The sequence below is a fragment of the Bombina bombina genome, chromosome 4 (assembly GCF_027579735.1).
Source record: "Bombina bombina isolate aBomBom1 chromosome 4, aBomBom1.pri, whole genome shotgun sequence".
NCBI classification, from domain to species: domain Eukaryota; kingdom Metazoa; phylum Chordata; class Amphibia; order Anura; family Bombinatoridae; genus Bombina; species Bombina bombina.
Genome location: NC_069502.1, coordinates 818,544,288 through 818,558,951, shown reverse-complemented (window position 1 = coordinate 818,558,951; position 14,664 = coordinate 818,544,288). Strand labels below are relative to the sequence as shown.

Here is a 14,664-nt window from a genome sequence, read left to right as displayed (position 1 = left end):
TAGTGTTAGGGTTAGACTTAGCTTTAGGGGTTAATACATTTATTAGAATAGCGGTGAGCTCCAGTCGGCAGATTAGGGGTTAATAATTGAAGTTAGGTGTCGGCGATGTTAGGGAGGGCAGATTAAGGGTTAATACTATTTATTATAGGGTTAGTGAGGCGGATTAGGGGTTAATAACTTTATAATAATAGCGGTGCGGTCTGCTCGGCAGATTAGGGGTTAATAAGTGTAGGCAGGTGGAGGCGACGTTGAGGGGGGCAGATTAGGGGTTAATAAATATAATATAGGGGTCGGCGGTGTTAGGGGCAGCAGATTAGGGGTACATAGCTATAATGTAGGTGGCGGCTCTTTGCGGTCGGCAGATTCGGGGTTAATTATTGTAGGTAGCTTGCGGCGACGTTGTGGGGGGCAGGTTAGAGGTTAATAAATATAATACAGGGGTTGGCGGTGTTAGGGGCAGCAGATTAGGGGTACATAAGTATAACGTAGGTGGCGGTCGGCAGATTAGGGGTTAAAAAAAATTTAATCGAGTGTCGGCGATGTGGGGGGGCCTCGGTTTAGGGGTACATAGGTAGTTTATGGGTGTTAGTGTACTTTAGAGCACAGTAGTTAAGAGCTTTATGAACCGGCGTTAGCCCAGAAAGCTCTTAACTACTGACTTTTTTCTGCGGCTGGAGTTTTGTCGTTAGATTTCTAACACTCACTTCAGACACGACTCTAAATACCGGAGTTAGAAAGATCCCATTGAAAAGATAGGATACGCAATTTACGTAAGGGGATCTGCGGTATGGAAAAGTCGTGGCTGAAAAGTGAGCGTTAGACCCTTTTTTGAATGACTCCAGATACCGGCGGTAGCCTAAAACCAGCGTTAGGAGCCTCTAACGCTGGTTTTCACGGATAGCGCCTAACTCTAAATCTAGGCCCTAGTTTTTTATATATATATACATAAGAGCAACATTTTACCTTTAGGTCAGTGAGTTGGATTAATCCACACAGGTGTACTATATCAATTAATTCAGAAAGACAACCCATTGAAGGGAGGTGTAATGTTTGTTAGTGAGGTATATAAGGCAGTGATGGGTAGTATTATTTATTATTTTTTATGCCTGAGGAAACTGTCTGTGAACTGAGAAACGCGTTGCATTATTGGGTAATCACTGGACACCCTGTCATCCATCTATATTAGCAACCACTGTGCTGTTGTTTTTAAAATTTTATGTTTCTTTTAAATAAATTTGGATATATTTTATATTCATTGAGTGGATTTTTTCTACCCACCATCTGCCTATACCTACTTATGAGAGACCAGCTTAGCACCTGAGAGAGCACACTGGGACCACCATACACCAGTATCATTACTATCAAGATACCTTTAGTTTGGGTGAGCTGCTACACCTATTCCAATCTGAAGCCTGCTTCTACAAACACATTGGTGTGCTCCGGGAATAATTGAGTACCCTCCATATTAAGGAATCTGTTTTGGTTGCATCATTAATAGTCTGCACATGTGGTGCTTGCATCTTATGTCTCCTTTGTAGCACCAACACCTCTCGCTAAGAGTGCTTCCAAGTGGGTGAGCTGTTACACCTATATAATTCTGCAGCCTGCCCCTACCAGCACATAAGTGTGCTCTTCAAATCTGTGAGTACCCATTTGGCCTGAGTTGTGTTACTTGTTGATGTATATTAGATGATACCACACATGAGGCACCCCTCTATTCTGTTTCAAAATAAAAATGTATATGCCTGTCTTAAAAAACAGGGCGGCCGTGGACTCGATACATCAAAGAAAAATAAATTTATCAGGTAAGCATAAATTATGTTTTCTCTTGTAAGATGTATCGAGTTCACGGATTCATCCTTATTTGTGGGATCCCAATACCAAAGCTTTAGGACACGGATGAAGGGAGGGACAAGACAGGGACCTTAAACGGAAGGCACCACTGCTTGTAGAAGCTTTCTCCCAAAAATAGCCTCCGAAGAAGCAAAAGTATTGAATTTGTAAAATTTGGAAAAAGTATGAAGCGAAGACCAAGTCGGCGCCTTACAAATCTATTCAACAGAAGCCTCATTTTTAAAAGCCCATGTGGAAGCCACAGCTCTAGTAGAATGAGCAGTAATCCTTTCAGGAGGCTGCCATCCAGCAGTCTCATAGGCTAAACGGATTATGCTTTTCAGCCAAAAGGAAAGAGAGGTAGCCGTAGCCCTTTGACCTCTCCACTTTCCAGAATAAACAACAAACAAAAAAGATGTTTGACGGAAATCTTTAGTTGCTTGTAAGTAGAATTTTAAAGCACGAACCACATCAAGATTGTGTAACAGACGTTCCTTCTTAGATGAAGGATTAGGACACAAAGAAGGAACCACAATCTCTTGATTGATATTCTTATTAGAAACAACCTTAGGAAGAAACCCAGGCTTGGTACGTAAAACACCTTATCTGCATGGAAAACTAGATAAGGGGAATCGCATTGTAAAGCAGATAGCTCAGAAACTCTTCGAGCCGAAGAGATAGCTACTAAAAATAAAACTTTCCAAGATAAAAGCTTAATATCTATGGAATGCATAGGTTCAAACGGAACCCCTTGAAGAACATAAAGAACTAAGTTTAAGCTCCATGGCGGAGCAACAGGTTTAAATACAGGCTTGATTCTGACCAAAGCCTGACTAAATGCTTGAACATCTGGGACAACTGCCAGACATTTGTGAAGTAGAAAAGACAAAGCAGATATCTGACCTTTAAGAGAACTAGCAGATAATCCCTTCTCCAAACCTTCTTGGAGAAAAGACAGTATTCTAGGAATCCTAATCTTACTCCAAGAGTAACCCTTGGATTCACACCAATAAAGATATTTGCGCCAAATCTTATGACAAATCTTCCTGGTGACAGGCTTTCTAGCCTGAACCAGGGTATCAATGACCGATTCAGAGAAACCACGCTTTGATAAAATCATGCGTTCAATCTCCAAGCAGTCAGACGCAGAGAAATTAGATTTGGATACCTGAACGGGCCTTGAATTAGAAGGTCCCGCCTCATTGGCAGAGTCCACGGTGGAACCGAGGACATGTCCACTAGGTCTGCATACCAAGTCCTGCGTGGCCACGCAGGAGCTATCAGAATTACCGAAGCTCTCTCCTGCTTGATTCTGGCAACCAGACGTGGAAGGAGAGGAAACGGTGGAAATACATAAGCCAGATTGAAGGACCAAGGCACTGCTAGAGCATCTATCAGTACCGCCTTGGGATCCCGGGACCTGGACCCGTAACAAGGAAGTTTGGCATTCTGACGAGACGCCATCAGATTCAATTCTGGAGTGCCCCATAGCTGAATCAGCTGGGCGAATACCTCCGGATGGAGTTCCCACTCCCCCGGATGAAGAGACTGACGACTGGGATGTGGATTGCTGAGAGATGGCAATAGTGATCCTCTGCCCACCAAATTATTTTGGTTACCTCCATCATCGCTAGAGAACTCCTTGTTCCTCCCTGATGATTGATATAAGCTACAGTCATGATGTTGTCCGACTGAAACCTGATAAATTTGGCCACAGCAAGCTGAGGCCATGCCTGAAGCGCATTGAAAATCGCTCCCAGTTCTAAAATGTTTATCGGGAGGAGAGCTTCCTCCCAAGACCATAAGCCCTGTGCTTTCAGGGAGTTCCAGACTGCACCCCAGCCTAACAGGCTGGCATCTGTCATTACAATGAGCCACTCTGGCCTGCGGAAGCACATTCCCTGAGACAGGTGGTGCTGAGACAACCACCAGAGAAGAGAATCTCTGGTCTCCTGGTCCAGATGCAGTTGAGGAGATAAGTCTGCATAATCCCCATTCCACTGTTTGAGCATGCATAGTTGCAGTGGTCTGAGGTGTAGACGGGCAAAAGGAACTATGTCCATTGCCGCTACCATGAGTCCGATTACCTCCATACACTGAGCCACTGATGGCCGAGGAATGGAATGAAGAGCTCGGCAAGTGGATAAGAGTTTTAACTTTCTGACCTCCGTCAGAAATATTTTCATTTCTACCGAGTCTATCAGAGTCCCTAGGAAGGAAACTCTTGAAAGAGGGAAGAGAGAACTCTTTTTTTATGTTCACCTCCCACCCGTGAGATGTCAGAAAAGCCAACACGATGTCTGTGTGAGACTTGGCTAGCTGGAAAGTCGACGCCTGAATTAAGATGTTGTCTAGATAAGGCGCCACTGCTATGCCCCGTGGTCGTAGAACCGCCAGAAGGGACCCTAGCACTTTTGTGAAAATTCTGGGAGCTGTGGCCACCCGGAAGGGAAGGGCCACAAACTGGTAATGCCTGCCCAGAAAGGCGAATCTGAGGAATTGATGATGATCTCTGTGAATAGGGATGTGTAGATACGCATCCTTTAAGTCCACGGTAGTCATATATTGACCCTCCTGGATCAGAGGTAGAATAGTCCGAATAGTCTCCATCTTGAATGATGGAACTTTGAGGAACTTGTTTAGAATTTTGAGATCCAAGATTGGTCTGAAAGTTCCCTCTTTCTTGGGAACCAGAAACAGGTTTGAATAAAACCCTAGCCCCTGTTCCTCCTTTGGAACTGGGCGAATCACCCCCATGGTAAGTAGGTCTTCTACACAGCGTAAGAACGCCTCTCTCTTTGTCTGGTTTACAGACAATCGAGAAATATGAAATCTCCCCCTTGGAAGGGAGCCCTTGAATTCCAGAAGATATCCCTGGGACACAATTTCTAAAGCCCAGGGATCCTGAACATCTCTCGCCCAAGCCTGAGCGAAGAGAGAAAGTCTGCCCCCTACTAGATCCGGTCCAGGATCGGGGACTATCCCTTCATGCTGTCTTAGAGGCAGCTGCAGGCTTCTTGGCCTGTTTACCCTTGTTCCAAGCCTGGTTAGGTCTCCAGACTGACTTGGATTGGGCAGAATTCCCCTCTTGCTTTGTAGCAGAGGAAGCTGAAGCAAGACCACTCTTAAAGTTCTGAAAGGAACGAAAATTATTTTGTTTGGCCCTCATCTTATTTGATCTATCCTGAGGGAGGGCATGACCATTCCCTCTAGTGATGTCTGAAATAATCTCCTTCAGTTCAGGCCCGAATAGGGTCTTACCTTTGAAAGGAATGTTCAAAAGTTTAGATTTAGATGACACATGCCCTCATGATCAGCAGACCAGGACTTAAGCCATAATGCCCTGCATGCTAAAATGGCAAAACCTGAATTCTTTGCCGCTAATTTAAACAGCTGAAAAGCGGCATCTGTAATAAAAGAATTAGCCAACTTAAGTGCCTTAATTCTGTCCATAATTTCCTCTAATGGAGTCTCCATTTGGAGAGCCTCTTCTAGAGCCTCAAACCAGAAAGCAGCTGCAGTCGTTACAGGAACAATGCACGCAATAGGTTGGAGAGAAAAACCTTGATGAACAAAAATTTTCTTCAGGAGACCCTCTAATTTTTTATCCATAGGATCTTTGAAAGCACAACTGTCCTCGATAGGTATAGTTGTACGCTTAGACAGAGTAGAAATAGCTCCCTCCACCTTAGAAACTGTCTGCCATGAGTCCCTTATGGTATCAGATATGGGAAACATTTTCTTAAAAACAGGAGGGGGAGTGAACGGAATACCTGGTCTATCCCACTCCTTAGCAATAATATTCACAATCCTCTTAGGGACTGGAAAAACATCAGTGTAAACAGGAACCTCTAAGTATCTATCCATTTTACACAATTTCTCTGGGACCACTATAGGGTCACAATCATCTAGAGTTGCTAATACCTCCCTAAGCAATAAACGGAGGTGTTCAAGCTTAAATTTAAAGGCCGTCATATCAGAATCTGTCTGAGGAAGCGTCTTTCCTGAATCAGAAATTTCTCCCTCAGATAACAAATCCCTCGCCCCTTCAGAGCATTGTGAGGGTATATCAGAAACGGCTACTAAAGCGTGAGACGGCTCAGCATTTTTCCTTAACCCAGAGCTGTCCCGCTTTCCTTGTAAACCAGGCAGTTTGGACAAAACCTCAGTGAGGGTTGTATTCATAACTGTGGCCATGTCTTGTAAAGTAAATGAATGTGACGAACTAGAGGTACTTGGCGTCACTTGTTACTGGTTGTGACACTTGGGAAGAGCTAGATGGCGAACCCTCATTTACTTCTGACTGAGAATCATCTATTGCTCTATTTTTAAGTGCTAATATATGTTCTTTATAATTTATAGACAAATCAGTACATTTGGGACACATTCTAAGAGGGGGTTCCACAATGGCATCCAAACATATTGAACAAGGATTTTCCTTGGTATCAGACATGTTAAACAGGCTAGTAATGTAACAAGCAAGCTTGGAAAACACTGTAATCAAAGTAAATAACACTTAGAAATAAAACGGTACTGTGCCTTTAAGAGAAAAAAAGCTGCACAAGTTCTGCAAAACAGTGTAAAAAAGCAGTAAACTTAACGAAATTTTTACAGTATTATCTTACAGCCTTAGTAACTTTGCACAACTATGCAAATAAACAATTAACACCTTAATGGAAAAACAGGATTGAAAAAACTTCAAAAACGGTAAAAAAGACCTTCAGCACCTTGCCACAGCTCTGCTGTGGCGCCTACCTGCTCTTCAGAACGATTTTTGGGGGAAAAACCTCCTTTACAGCCCTCAAACACAGCAGGAGCAGTTGGATGACTCTTAAGGAAAAGAAACTGCACAACTGAGGCGTGAAAATAGGCCCCTCCCACCTCACTCAATGTTTTGAGGCCTATTAGAAAAAACACCTGAGTGTCTCTAATCAATCATGTGGGTTAAAAAACCCTAACAAAAGCCACAAAGACCCCTTCAGTCCCTACAAAAAACGTTATAAATGCATCATTTACTTGAACAAACAAAAAACGTTTTTTTTTTTTTTAAACAGTGTCACCAGTAACAAATGAGCCCTTCAAGCAAGCTGAAATTCTTATCCAAGTGTCTGAACACAGCTTACCCTTTCCCCATGGGGATATTGCCAGCCCTTTCTAGAATAAACACAGTCTGTCTAGAAAAACATAGACTGAACATACCTCATATGCAGCTTTAGCATGCAAACCGTTCCCCCAACTGAAGTTTTCCTGTACTCTTCAGCCCTTGTGAGAACAGCAGTGGATCTTAGTTACAAAGTGCTAAGATCATAATCCTCCTTGCAGAAATCTTCATCTCTTTTTCTGCCAAAGAGTAAATAGTACACACCGGCACCATTTAAAATAACAAACTTTTGCTTGAGAAATAAAAAACTAAAATTTTTGTCACCACACTCGCTCTGCACTTCCTAGTTACTTAGAGTAGGCAAAGAAAATGACTGGGGGTGGAGTTAAGGGGGAGCTATATAGGCAGCTCTGCTGTGGGTGCTCTCTTTGCCACTTCCTGTAGGGGAGGAGAATATCCCCCAAGTAAGGATGAATCCGTGGACTCGATACATCTTACAAGAGAAATTAAGATCTATACATCATTGTATATTTTCCAAACTTGTGATACATTTTCCTAGAAACAAGTTTGCTGCTAAACCTCTATATTGGACTATCAACCATCAGAATACAAGCCAGCACAGTTTACCACTAAGCCATTTTGTCACACTTAGAACCAGATACGAAAGCCAAATATTGTAAGGCCATGCTGGGGCAATCAGTATTAAAAATGACTTTTCTAGTTGTATCTTGAAAATCACTCTGGAGAAAAGAACCAGAGAAGAAAACAGATAAGCAGGTTGAAATGTCCAAGGTACTACTAGTGCATCCACCACCTTTGCTTAAGGATCCCTAGACTTTGCAAAGTACCTGGAAAGTTTGATATTCAAACGAAAAGGTCCTTAGAATTATTTCTGGCCCCAAAATCAACAATCAGATGAACACCTCCAAATGAAGAGAACATTGCCCTAGATGTAGAAACTAATGACTGAGAAAGTCTCCCTCCCATTGTTCACAAGAATTGACTTCTGCCCAAGAGAGAATAGGAGACACCTCCATCAAAGTTAGAGAACTGTGAGTTCCTCCTTGATGGTTGACAGAGTTTACTGTTGTGACATTGTCTGTCTGTAAATGTAGATAAGACTACCTATTAACCATACTTGAAGGGTCCTGAGAATTGCACTGAGTTCTATAATATTGATTGGCAATCTCGGCTCTGAGGATCCCAAACCCTGTGCTGAAGAGACAAAATAAAAGTGACAAAAGTGCCTAAAACTGTTTGTAGTATTAAATGGTGTATGTGACTATGTCCCCAGGCTATTTGAAACATGTGTACATGCTAATAGCCAGTGGGATTTGAATGTTAATGGTACTTACCTATCAGCACTTTCATCTACAGTGCTCATCTTAGCTGCAGAAGTCTGCTTCCATTAAACAGGCTCATCTGAGGCAGAGCAAGCAATGTGCCAAGGATCTGTAAGGAGCAACATACTGAAGACTTGGGGATTGGCAGACACTCATCTGTGCCCTGCGTCCCTTAGATATGTCACACACATACACTTAACTGGGGCCTGCATCCCTTGAACACATCACAATTGTACACTCACCTGTACTCTGCCCCCCTTGGATATGTCACACACGTACACTCACCTGTGCCCTGTTTAACTTAGACACAATACAAACGTGCACACACCTTTGCCCTGCATCCCTCAGACACGTTACACACGTACACTCACCTAGCCCCTGCATCCCTTAAACACATCAGAAGCATACACTAACCTATGTTCTAGATCCCTCAAACATGTTACACATGTGCACTCATCTGTGCCGAGTGCCCTGCATCCTTCCAACATGTCACATGCAAACACTCATATGTGCCTGCATCCTTCAGACACATCATATACATACACTCTCATGTATCCTGTGCCCCTCAGACACATCACACACGTACACTCACCTGTGCCCTGCATCACTCAGACATGTCACACATGTGCACTCACCTGTACTGATATTGTTACTGATTTCCTGCTTCACAGCTTCCAGTTGGCTCTTTAAACCCAGATAATTTGTTTGTTCAGTATTAAGTGTGATTTCAGGCTTAACATTACCTGTACAAATCATATAAATATGGTCACATTAGCACTGCACAAGGAAACTGTAATATCTAAATGTCACACATGTACACTCACCTGTACTGTGCGACCCACAGACAAATCATACATGTACACTCACCGGTGCTCTGCGTCCTTCAGACACATCACCCACATACACTCACTTGTGCCATGTGTCCCTTAGACACATCAGGCACACACCAGTGCTTTGCGTCCCTCAAGACACATCACACATGTGCATCTACGGCCTGTGTCCTTTAGAGATGTCACACACATACACTCACTGTTGCCTTGTGTACCTTCAACATATCACACACACTCACCTGTGACCTGAGTCAGTCAGACACATCACACACATACATTCACCAGTGCCCTGTATCCTTCAGATAGGTGACACACAAACACTATCCTGTGCCCTGATTCACTCAGACATGTCACTAACATAAATTTGCCTGTGCCCCTTAGACATGTCATACATGTACACTCACTCTACATCCCTCAGACACATTTTACACACATACACTCAGCTGCGCTCTGCTTCCCTCAAACACTCACCAGTCACCATTTGTCACTCAGGCACATCACACATGTACATTCACACCTGTGACACAAGTGGAGTGCAACCGTTAGTGTTACTTGTGCGACCTTGCGCTAAGTATAGAGCACAATCTGGTATTACAAGTGTATGGTAAAAAATGTTTACCAGAGAATCTTAACAAGGCTGACATTTTTATTTAGCACGCCCTTTGTTTTGAAGGGATAGTGCAGGGTACCCTACTATTGCTCATATTACAACTGATAAGTTAAAGTGATGGTAAACTTTCCCCTTTTTAAAAACAGATCTGGTATGTTAGTGATATTTTAGATGGAGTTTAATTCATCAGTTGTAATGAAGATGCGCTATAACTTACTTTTTAATATGAAATGTAAATATAACACGTTCCGCCTGCCGACAAGTCAATTTTTCTGTGAGCTAAAAGTTTCAATTATTCTCCAATCAGCGCTCTCCCCATATGGCACTTTTGCTGTAGCTAGAGTGCTGATTAGAGAACAAAGAAGTAGGCGGCGGAGTGCGGGGTATTTGAAATTCATATCTACATTAAAGGGACAGTATACACCAATTTTCATATAACTGCATGTAATAGACACTACTATAAAGAATAATATGGACAGATACTGATATAAAAATTCAGTATAAAACCATTTAAAAACTTACTTAGAAGCTCCCAATTTAGCACTGTTAAAAAGGTTAGGTGGAACCCCCAGGGAAAAACACAATTTATGCTTACCTGATAAATTTGTTTCTCTTGTGGTGTATCCAGTCCACGGATCATCCATTACTTGTGGGATATTCTCCTTCCCAACAGGAAGTTGCAAGAGGATACCCACAGCAGAGCTGTTATATAGCTCCTCCCCTAACTGCCATATCCAGTCATTCGACCGAAACAAGCCGAGAAAGGAGAAACCATAGGGTGCAGTGGTGACTGTAGTTTAATCTAAAATTTTGACCTGCCTTAAAATGACAGGGCGGGCCGTGGATTGGATACACCACAAGAGAAACAAATTTATCAGGTAAGCATAAATTGTGTTTTCTCTTGTAAGGTGTATCCAGTCCACGGATCATCCATTACTTGTGGGATACCAATACCAAAGCTAAAGTACACGGATGAAGGGAGGGACAAGGCAGGCACTTAAACGGAAGGTACCACTGCCTGTAAAACCTTTCTCCCAAAAATAGCCTCCGAAGAAGCAAAAGTATCAAATTTGTAGAATTTGGAAAAAGTATGAAGCGGTGACCAAGTCGCCGCCTTGCAAATCTGTTCAACAGAAGCCTCATTTTTAAAGGCCCAAGTGGAAGCCACAGCTCTAGTAGAATGAGCTGTAATCCTTTCAGTAGGCTGCTGTCCAGCAGTCTCATAGGCTAAGCGGATTATGCTTCTTAGCCAAAAAGAAAGAGAGGTTGCCGAAGCCTTTTGACCTCTTCTCTGTCCAGAGTAAACAACAAACAAAGCAGATGTTTGTCGAAAATCTTTAGTAGCTTGTAAGTAAAACTTTAAAGCACGAACCACGTCCAGATTGTGTAAAAGACGTTCCTTCTTTGAAGAAGGATTAGGACACAAAGATGGAACAACAATCTCTTGATTGATATTCTTATTAGATACCACCTTAGGCAAAAACCCAGGTTTTGTACGCAGAACTACCTTATCTGCATGGAAGATCAGATAAGGAGAATCACATTGTAAAGCAGATAACTCTGAGACTCTACGAGCCGAGGAAATAGCCATCAAAAAAAGAACTTTCCAAGATAAAAGCTTGATATCTATGGAATGAAGAGGTTCAAACGGAACCCCTTGAAGAACTTTAAGAACCAAATTTAAGCTCCATGGGGGAGCAACAGGTTTAAACACAGGCTTGATTCTAACCAACGCCTGACAAAACGCCTGAACGTCTGGAACATCCGCCAGACGCTTGTGCAAAAGAATAGACAGTGCAGAGATCTGTCCCTTCAAAGAACTAGCTGATAATCCTGTCTCCAAACCCTCTTGGAGAAAAGATAATATCCTGGGAATCCTAACCTTACTCCATGAGTAATTCTTGGATGCACACCAATAAAGATATTTACGCCATATCTTATGGTAGATTTTCCTGGTAACAGGCTTTCGTGCCTGTATTAAGGTATCAATGACAGACAGAGAAGCCACACTTTGATAAAATCAAGCGTTCAATCTCCATGCAGTCAGTCTCAGAGAAATTAGATTTGGATGATTGAAAGGACCTTGAAGTAGAAGGTCTCATCTCAAAGGCAGAGTCCAAGGTGGAAAGGATGACATGTCCACTAGGTCTGCATACCAGGTCCTGCGTGGCCACGCAGGCGCTATCAAAATCACCGATGCTCTCTCCTGCTTGATTTTGGCAATCAGTGGAGGGAGCAGAGGAAACGGTGGAAACACGTAAGCCAGGTTGAAAGACCAAGGCTCTGCTAGAGCATCTATCAGCGTCGCTTCCGGGTCCCTGGACCTGGATCCGTAAAAGGGAAGCTTGGCGTTCTGGCGAGACGCCATGAGATCCAGTTCTGGTTTGCCCCAACGATGAATCAATTGAGCAAACACCTCCGGATATAGTTCCCACTCCCCCGGATGAAAAGTCTGACGACTTAGAAAATCCGCCTCCCAGTTCTCTACACCTGGGATATGGATCGCTGATAGGTGGCAAGAGTGTTTCTCTGCCCAGCAAATTATTTTGGAGACTTCTAACATCGCTAAGGAACTCCTTGTTCCCCCTTGATGGTTGATGTAAGCCACAGTCGTGATGTTGTCCGACTGAAATCTGATGAACCTCAAGGTTGTTAACTGTGGCCAAGCCTGAAGAGCATTGAATATTGCCCTCAATTCCAGAATATTTATTGGGAGGAGTTTCTCCTCCTGAGTCCACAAACCCTGAGCCTTCAGGGAGTTCCAGACTGCACCCCAACCTAGAAGGCTGGCATCTGTCGTTACAATTGTCCAATCTGGCCTGCGAAAGGTCATACCTTTGGACAGATGGACCCGAGATAGCCACCAGAGAAGAGAATCTCTGGTCTCTTGATCCAGATTTAATAAAGGAGACAAATCTGTGTAATCCCGATTCCACTGACTGAGCATGCATAATTGCAGCGGTCTGAGATGTAGGCGCGCAAACGGAACTATGTCCATTGCCGCTTCCATTAAGCCGATTACCTCCATGCACTGAGCCACCGAAGGACACTGAATAGAGTGGAGAACATGGCAAGAATTTAGAAGTTTTGATAACCTTGACTCCGTCAGGTAAATTTTCATCTCTACAGAATCTATCAGAGTCCCTAGGAAGGAGACTCTTGTGAGTGGTGGCAGAGAACTCTTCTCCTCGTTCACTTTCCACCCGTGCGACCTCAGAAATGCCAAAACTATGTCCGTATGGGACTTGGCAATTTGGAAATTTGACGCCTGTATCAGGATGTCGTCTAGATAAGGGGCCACTGATATGCCCAGCGGCCTTAGAACCGCTAGAAGCGACCCCAGAACCTTTCTAAAAATTCTTGGGGCTGTAGCTAACCCGAAGGGAAGAGCCACAAACTGGTAATGCCTGTCCAGAAAGGCAAACCTTAGGAACCGATGATGGTCTTTGTGTATCGGAATGTGAAGGTAAGCATCCTTTAGATCCACCGTAGTCATATATTGACCCTCCTGGATCATAGGTAGGATGGTCCGAATAGTTTCCATTTTGAATGATGGAACTCTGAGGAATTTGTTTAAGATCTTTAGATCTAAGATTGGTCTGAAGGTTCCCTCTTTTTTGGGAACCACAAACAGATTTGAGTAAAATCCCTGTCCCTGTTCCTCCTTTGGAACTGGATGGATCACTCCCATAGCTAGGAGGTCTTGCACACAGTGTAAGAATGCCTCTTTCTTTATCTGGTTGACAGATAATCGTGAAAGGTGAAATCTCCCTTGTGGAGGAGAAGCCTTGAAGTCCAGAAGATACCCCTGAGATATACTCTCCAACGCCTAGGGATCCTGAACATCTCTTGCCCACGCCTGAGCGAAGAGAGAAAGTCTGCCCCCTACTAGATCCGTTACCGGATAGGGGGCCGTTCCTTCATGCTGTCTTAGAGGCAGCAGCAGGCTTTTTGGCCTGCTTGCCTTTGTTCCAGGACTGGTTAGGTTTCCAGGCCATCTTGGACTGAGCAAAAGTTCCCTCTTGTTTTGTAGCAGAGGAAGTTGATGCTGCACTTGCCTTGAAGTTTCGAAAGGCATGAAAATTAGACTGTTTGGCCCTTGATTTGGACCTGTCCTGAGGAAGGGCATGACCCTTACCTCCAGTAATGTCAGCAATAATTTCCTTCAACCCAGGCCCGAATAGGGTCTGCCCCTTGAAGGGAATATTAAGTAGTTTAGACTTTGAGGTCACATCAGCTGACCAAGATTTAAGCCATAGCGCCCTACGCGCCTGGATGGCAAATCGATAATTCTTAGCCGTTAGTTTAGTCAAATGAACAATGGCATCAGAAACAAAAGAATTAGCTAGCTTAAGTGCTCTAAGCTTGTTAAGTACGTCCTCCAATGGAGTCGTTGTCTGTAAAGCCTCTTCCAGAGACTCAAACCAGAACGCCGCAGCAGCAGTGACAGGAGCAATGCAAGCAAGGGGCTGCAGGATAAAACCTTGTTGAATAAACATTTTCTTAAGGTAACCCTCTAATTTTTTATCCATAGGTTCTGAAAAAGCACAACTGTCCTCGACAGGGATAGTAGTACGCTTTGCTAAAGTAGAAACTGCTCCCTCCACCTTAGGGACCGTCTGCCATAAGTCCCGTGTGGTGGCGTCTATGGGAAACATTTTTCTAAAAATAGGAGGGGGGAAAACGGCACACCGGGTCTATCCCACTCTTTATTAATAATTTCTGTAAACCTTTTAGGTATTGGAAAAACCTCAGTAAACACCGGCACTGAAAAGTATTTATCCAGTCTACACAATTTCTCTGGCACTGCAATTGTGTCACAGTCATTCAGAGCAGCTAAAACCTCCCTAAGCAACACACGGAGGTTCTCAAGCTTAAATTTAAAAGTAGAAATATCAGAATCAGGTTTCCCTGAGTCAGAGATATCCCCCACAGACCGAAGCTCTC

General features: G+C 43.5%; 1 protein-coding gene across 1 annotated transcript in view; it reads right to left on the bottom strand.

Annotated features, from left to right (window-relative positions):
* The window catches only part of LOC128657104 (oocyte zinc finger protein XlCOF6), a 134,868-nt gene that overhangs the window by 105,419 nt on the left and 14,785 nt on the right, over positions 1-14,664 (bottom strand). The window contains exon 2 of the mRNA XM_053711351.1: positions 8,913-9,020. Within this exon, the coding sequence (XP_053567326.1) occupies positions 8,913-9,020 (108 nt within the window). The remainder of the gene's footprint in view (positions 1-8,912; positions 9,021-14,664) is intronic.